General features: G+C 49.8%; 1 protein-coding gene across 1 annotated transcript; it reads left to right on the plus strand.

Moving 5' to 3' along the window:
- The first annotated feature begins 1,908 nt into the window (after nt 1–1,908).
- Nucleotides 1,909–4,010, plus strand: LOC103250581 (leptin-like). The gene is made up of 2 exons (XM_008049179.1): nt 1,909–2,052; nt 3,651–4,010. Exons 1-2 carry the CDS (start codon nt 1,909–1,911, stop codon nt 4,008–4,010), a joined length of 504 nt encoding a protein of 167 aa, XP_008047370.1.
- The last annotated feature ends 3,365 nt before the right edge of the window (nt 4,011–7,375 follow it).

The following is a 7,375-nucleotide window of genomic DNA, read 5'->3' on the forward strand; positions in this document are numbered from 1 at the left end:
GAGCAGGGTCTTTGGTTGCAAGTGCCATGTTTCCAGAAGCTGCCCTTGATTGGAAATTGGGGTGGTCTGTCACTTGGGCTTTTCCTTAAAGCCTGAGAAGCGGGTGGGTGACATCTACTCCCACCGTTCTGGGTCAACCAGCCCTTGGGTTTGGATCCCGGCTCTGCCACAAACCTGCTTGACTTTGGGCAAGTTGACCCATGTTCCCACGCCTCTTTTTTTTTTCTCTTCTGTAAAATTCAGGCTTAAAAAATATGACTTTGAGCAAATATTATGAGTAATATATGAACAGACTGCTTGTCTTATTATATTGCCAGAAAATCAATTCTGCTAATATTGCCACCTATGGACAGAAGATGTGTTACCTGTTTTCATTAAGACTCAGATGAGGAAAGACACGAAAAGCAGAGATTAACTTTCTTGCCATTTTCAGAACTTCATCCTAATATTTACTGACATTATATTCTTATTCACACATGCTGAGCACGGATTATTGGCCACAGGCACGCATACATTTCACTTTATTACCTTTTGCCTCATGTATCTCATTAAAACTTTGCTGCTTAATCAAGGATCTGCATATTATCAATTTTAGAATTCATGGTTCTGGGACTTTGAAAGTTTCTAATGTTCTGGGAGAACGTGTTATGCTCTTTTCTGCCACCGTGCCTTTGTAACCACTGGTTTTTTGACCACCTATGACAACCACTTTCTACTGTTACTAACTCCTACTCAGTCTTCAACACCCACCTCATCTGACACTTCTTCCAGGGAGCCCCCTTTGTGCTTCGGTGGTATCTTTTTTTGTTGTTGTTGTTTTGAGGTAGGATCTCACCGTCACCCAGGTTGGAGTACAATGGCACGATCACTACTCACCACAGCCTCGACCTCCTGAGCTCAGGTGGCCCTTCCTTCTCAGCTTCCCTAGTAGCTGAGACTACAAGCACACACCACCACACCCAGTTTATTCTTTTATTTTTGTAGAGACAGGCTCTCACTATGTTGCGCAGGTTGGTCTCAAATTCCTGGGCTCAAGTAATCCTCCTGCCCCGGCCTCCCAAAGTACTGGGACTACAGGCCTGAGCCACTGTGCCTGGTCCTCTGGTGGTATCTTATATTTGCTTTTCTTGCAAAGCCCTTTCTTCCAGTATTAGAATGGCCTGTTTGCTTGTGTGTCTTCCCTATTGAATTGTGAGCCACTAAGGTGGAGAGCGTTTGTTTTTCGCCATTGCATTCTTGGTGCCTAGCATTGTGTGTGACATAATATTAGGCGGTTGATGAGTGCTGCTGTGATTCAAGCTCCCAGTGGGAGAGAAAGAAAGTCATAAAGCCCAGAGTGTCAGCAGTCTGTAGCGAGAGAGTGATGGAGAGGACAAGTGAGCAACATAATCCCGAATAACAGTGACGGAGTGCATTTCTCAACACCTTTAAGCTCTTTGCAGGTGTTATCTCATTTGAGTCTCATAAAATTCTGGAGGTAGATATATGATGGATGGCGGCGGAGTTTTTGCAGTTCCATGGTACACCTAAAGTTATGCAGTGAGCAAATGACTGAACTCAAACCAGACCTTAAAAGACTGTTCTCTCTCCCTCGAAGCACACGACAAAGGCTTCATCATCCCCACCACGTGCACCTGAGCACACTCTGACGGGACACCTTTGGTGGTTTTATTGACCAGGCAATAATCCTCTTCCCCAGGGGGGCGTATTTCATTAATACCTGTCTAGATCATGAATTGTCTTTGACTTTGAGGAGACAGTAGCCAGGGCAGAAAGCAAAGCTCATCTTCCTCCCCATCTGATAGTGTGGCTGGTAATGTGGAAGATGGGTGCTTCTGAGATACCAGCCCCTTCTGATGTGTAGTTCCTTCCGTTTCCAGGCCCAGGAAGCACGTCCAGGGAAGAAAAATGCACTGGGGACCCCTGTGTCGATTCCTGTGGCTTTGCCCCTGTCTGGCCTACCTTCAAGCCGTGCCCATCCATAGAGTCCGGGATGACTCCAGAGCCCTCATCAAGACAATTGTCACCAGGATCAATGACATCTCACACACGGTAAGGGGACAAAGCAAACTCCGGTCCCTAGTGGAACTGGAACCAGATAGTCCAAGAAGCATTTGCTGAGCATCTTCTGAATGCCAGGCACCTATTGGAAACCGACAAGGGCTTGAAAGCATAGGGCCCCCATTATTTCTGGTTGTTTCTTTTGGCTCCTTTGCTGCTGGGAAGGAATGGTTCTAATTCTAAACCACCTCAAGAACATTTAACTTTGCCACGTGTTTCCATTTTAAAAAATCATAGGATCCTCTGATATCGGGAGGCCACATGCGTTTATTTTCACTCTGCCATGGGGATAGCCGGTCTCTGAGGCTAGCTGGGGCACGTGTGGACACAACCGCTGCCTCTTCTCTGTCTCCCCACTGTCCTTGCCTCCCTTCCTCACCTTCCTCTCTGAGTTCACTTCCTGAATCCTAGGGCCTAGGACTCTAAAGGTCCTTGTGCCCCATTGGCAAGTGCCCAGACCCCCTCTGCGCTTCTGTTCATCCCTAGATGTGCTTGTCATGAGGGTTCATGTCATTCTAGCTGAACTCTGGCCTGTGAAGCTTTTGCCCACCATGTCAGCCCCACCTCTCAAGGCCACCCAGAGGTGTGTCTATACCCTCTTTTGTAGCCAACACTGCACAAACTTGCAAACGGCTGTCAGCACACACCCCTGTCTTTCTTCTGGGGTCCATAAGGCCTCGACCTTCAGCCATTTCCCAGATGAGTCCTGTATGTGGGACTAGGAAGACTGCGGTGAAGCTTCACACTTCTGCTCTTTGTCTGTGAGATCTTAAGCAAATTCCTAAATGTCCTTAAGCCTTGGTTTCATCGTCTAGATAACGAGACTGTCATAGAGTCTTCACAAGTTTGTTATGAGACCAAATTAGATAAGGCAAGTGAACCCCCCCCATTGCATGGAGACTTCTGCATCTCCTGGCCATTGCAGGTGTCCAGGAAAAGGTTAGGTGCCCAGGAGCAGGGACAGCTTAGCACTAGAGAGTCTCAGGCATTTCATAGAGAAAAACCCTGAAGTCTCCTTTCAAAATTGTCATTCAACAAGGTTGCACATGATCGATCCAGAGTGTCCCAGCTTAGGTGGTACGATACACAGTATCATGGTAGCAAAGGGGTGGTGACCACTGAGGTGGCCAGTCTCAGTGCTGTGGGCAGTCAGATGGGGAGAGACCTTCCCATGCAGGGGCAGAGGAGGAAGGGACCCTTGCTGAGGGTACAACCTTGATCCCTAAGGAGGAGGGACTGCCTGGAGAGCCTGCTTGAGAGGGAGGAGTCAGCTGAGGGTGGAAGAAACCGGGGATGGCTGGGGGTGGTGGTGCTCGGGCAGGACCTCAGGTGTCTGGGGAAGATAAATAGGAAGCCACAGTTGGTTCTTCAGCAGAGGCCATTTGGAGAAAGGAAAGGCCTGGGAAAGTTGGTCTGGAAGTGTAGAATAGAGTGGTTGGGAAGGGTGGAAGTCCAGGAGGCCAGGGAGAAACTTGACTATCACCTGGGCACAGGATATAAAAGCCTGGACCAAGGGGAAGGTAGAGGGCTTTCAAAGTGACTTCCCTGTCCCGTGCTAAGCACTCGTTCTCTCGCTTCTTCCTGCACAGCAGTCAGTCTCCTCCTTACAGAGGATCGCTGGTTTGGACTTCATTCCTGGGCTCCAGCCTGTACTGAGTTTATCCAAGATGGACGAGACATTGGCTGTCTACCAGCAGATTCTCACCCGTCTGCCTCCCAGAAACGTGGTCCAAATACTTAATGACCTGGAGAACCTCCGGGACCTTCTCTACCTACTGGCTGTCTCCAAGGGCTGCCCCTTCCCTCATTCCAGTGGCCTGAAGACCTTGGAGAGCCTGGATGGTGTCCTGGAAGCCTCACGCTACTCCATGGAGGTGGTGACCCTGAGCAGGCTGCAGGCATCCCTGCAGGACATGTTGCAGCAGCTGGACCTCGGCCCCAGGTGCTGAGGCCTTGAAGACCACTCTACTCCCAAGAACCATGTTGAGGGAAGAAACCTTGACTTCCAGGTGTCTACAGGAGAAGAGAACCTTGTGTGGATACCCCTTATCCAGGACTCTGTCCGTTTCTCTCACTCTTCTAAGCAATCCTTCCAAAGGCATAAGATCATAAGTTCCATGTTGCTTGACACCAAAGATACATAGACACAATCCCATTCTCACCAGGAGTAGGGGGCCCATCCAGCAAAGAGTGGACTATATCTGGGATTCTTGCCAAGTGCTTCGGCCACCAAGAATTGTCCCCTCCCCATTCCATCTCCTCATTGCATGCTCCAATATGACCTAGGGCGACTTCAGAGAGGGCTGCCTGGAGCCTTTGGATGATCAGAACAAGGTTCCCTCTGAGACTTCTGCAGATCACCATGAAGGCCACATCCACACACAGCTGGAAACTCCCAAGCAACACAAGTTGGAAGCATTGATGTCTTTATTATGCATCTTATTCTGGATGGATTCGAAGCAAAGCATCAACTTATCCAGGCTCTTTGGGTTCACCAGGGCTGGGGTTATCCTGGAGTGCTGTTTCCAATCCCATCAGTGAATCTGGCTGAGGCAAACCCATTCTGAGTGACTTGAGGCTTGGGATCATCTGAGCAAGACCCAGTAGAGGTGGTGCTCCGTTCTTCCATAACTGGTTTTGTTTCTACTGTGACTGACTTTGAGTTACAATGTTTGCGATGGCATTGTCCTGAGAACTCTCCAAGGGCTAGGTTGTATTAAAAAGAAGATTGGCTGGGCTTGGTGGCTCAGCCTGTAATCCCAGCACTTTGGGAGGCTGAGGTGAGTGGATTGCCTGGGCCTGTGGGTTCAGATCAGCCTGGGCAACTTGGCAAGACCTCGACTCTACAGTAAATCAAAAATTAGCCGGGTGTGGTAGTATACGCGTGTAGTTTCAGCTACTTGGAAGGCTGAGGCAGAAGGATCACTGGAGCCCAGCAGGTCCACACTGGGGTGGCCGTGAGCATGCCACTGCATTCCAGCCTGGGCCACAGAGTGAGACTCTGACTCAAAAATAAATAAATAAATAAATAAAGGACCGATTTTGTCAAGTGCAATTTGCAGCTGTGTGTACCCAGGGGTGGGGAATGTTTTGGCAGGAGGGAGAAGGATCTAAAATGTGTTTCCCAAATAACTTTTGTGTGGTGAGTTCTTTGGAAGGGGTGAGGTCATTTTCTCATCTTCTGCAACCCCTTAAGATGTTTTCCATGAAAATAGCAAAGGCTAAATAGCCCTTCTGGGGGATGTGAGGTCTGAGCAGGTGCCATGAATGGAAGTCCTGAAGCTGGAGGCTGTTTGTTGGGGCAGGAGCTCTGGCCTTCTCCGACTGTGGGAGGGTGGTCTTTCCTATCAGAGAGTGAGGGTCGTGCACTCGAGACAGCAGATCTCAGAGTGGGGGTCCTTGGTATCCCACTCTGGGTTTGTTACCGGCAGTGTCCCTATTTGGGGTCTGTATGCCAAAGGAGAGTTCTCGTCTGATTGACTCGCCAAAGCAAGGCTATGTTTCTCACCTGTTCTGGGAGGATTTCTATCCCCAGTGGGAAAGTGAAATCCTTTAGCAAGCACACTGAGTGGATGCCAGGACCCCAGGCCAGGCCATCAGGATTGCCCTATCTGCTGGAGGTCGCATTCAGTAGGATGGACGAGGAGACTTTGGCTTTTCCACCATCCTACTTGATATCACCATCACACTGTGGGTGGGGGATCAGCCCGAGAAAACTTGAATCAAATCAATAAACTTGAAGACTGAGCACCGGCTTCGTGCTCAGCCCCGCCTGGTGTTATGGACTCCCCAAATCAACATCCAGATCCAGTCCTGCCCTCCGGAACCTTACGTTCCAAATGGTCAAACCCCACTCACCTGTGTGCCATGGCCGAACACACCGTGCAGTCAGCAGCAGGTGGGAATGGTATGAGCTGAGGGTGGCCATGCCCAGGGGCCTACAGGTCACCTAGCTTGCACTTCATAGCATTTTTACTTTTCAGGGCACGTTAGGCTCTATCACTGTGTAGCTATATTCCCTTTAAAGCAGGATAACTGAGACTTGAAAAATAAGGGCCGGGTGCAGTGGCTCACGCCTGTAATCCCAGCACTTTGGGAGGCGGAAGCAGGATTTCCTGAGCCCAGGGGTTCCAGACCAACCTGGGCAACATGGTGAGACCTCGTCTCTATAGCAAATAAAAAAATTAGCCAGACGTGGTGGCACATACCTGTAGTTCCAGCTACTTGGGAAGCTGAGGCAGAAGAATTGCTTGAGTCCAGGAGGTCGAGGTTGTGGTGAGCTGTGATTGTGCCACTGCACTCCAGCCTGGGTGACAGAGTGAGACTCTGACTCAAATAAATAATAAGAAAAGACCTAAGACCATCACAGCCAACAAGTGGCAGGATCAGGCCTGGAGCCCAGGTCCTCTGCCCCCCACAGTGTCCCTTGAGCCAGGCAATGCTCTCTAGGGATGGAGTGGTGTGGGGGAGATCAGGGTGCTTTCTGGAAAGAAAGAGTTTTGAGGCAGGTTTTGAAGGAGGTGAGGGATGTGACTTGCCCGCAGGGAAGAGACTGTTTTGATGGAAGCTTTGCTGTGTGGAGACAGGGAGGAGAAGGCGTGAGCAGTGAGGAAAAGGCAGAGAAGGGAGAGCGGGGAGGGGAAGAGACATGCTGAAGGTACTGCAAGGGATCTTGATATTAAAAACGGTAAGAGCCACAAGGTAAGAAGCGCCTGCCATGGTCAGGTGGACCGGCTCTGTAAAACATGACTCAGATCATCACAGCCACCCAATTGGGTAGAGATGTCTCAAGCCTTTTGCTCAGAGAACTTGGCACCATGACTCGTTGCCAGAGTGTGACACTTCCCATGTGCACGTGGTTGTCTTTTTTTGTTACTTATAAAATTTTTGTTTTGTTCTTTTAAAAATCTAAATAAATTAACTTTGCCCCCTGGTCTTTGTTTCCTGTCGCCTTTTGTGGAGGGGCTTCGGGAGAGCTGTTTGTGTGTGACAGGGCAAGGCCTGGCTGGCCTCCATCCATCGCTGGGGTCAGCTCCGCCCAGGCTTGGCCACAGCCAGCCGCCAGTTATTCAGGCGAAAGGATTACCCCGAAGCACAGAGCTGGCAGATGAGCACATTGTGCACCAGACTCAGTGAAGTGCTGCAAATTAGCTTTGAGGAACACCAAATTATTTAGCCGCCTCCCCAAAAGCACACACAAAAATAACCCACGCAAACAATCAAACAAAATAAGCATGCTGGCCCGGCCTGGTGGCTCAGCCTGTAATCCCGCGCTTTGGGAGGCTGAGGTGAGTGAATTGCTTGAGCCCGCGGG

Source organism: Carlito syrichta, unplaced genomic scaffold (genome assembly GCF_000164805.1).
Source record: "Carlito syrichta isolate Samal-C Ts95f unplaced genomic scaffold, Tarsius_syrichta-2.0.1 Scaffold50976, whole genome shotgun sequence".
NCBI lineage: Eukaryota > Metazoa > Chordata > Mammalia > Primates > Tarsiidae > Carlito > Carlito syrichta.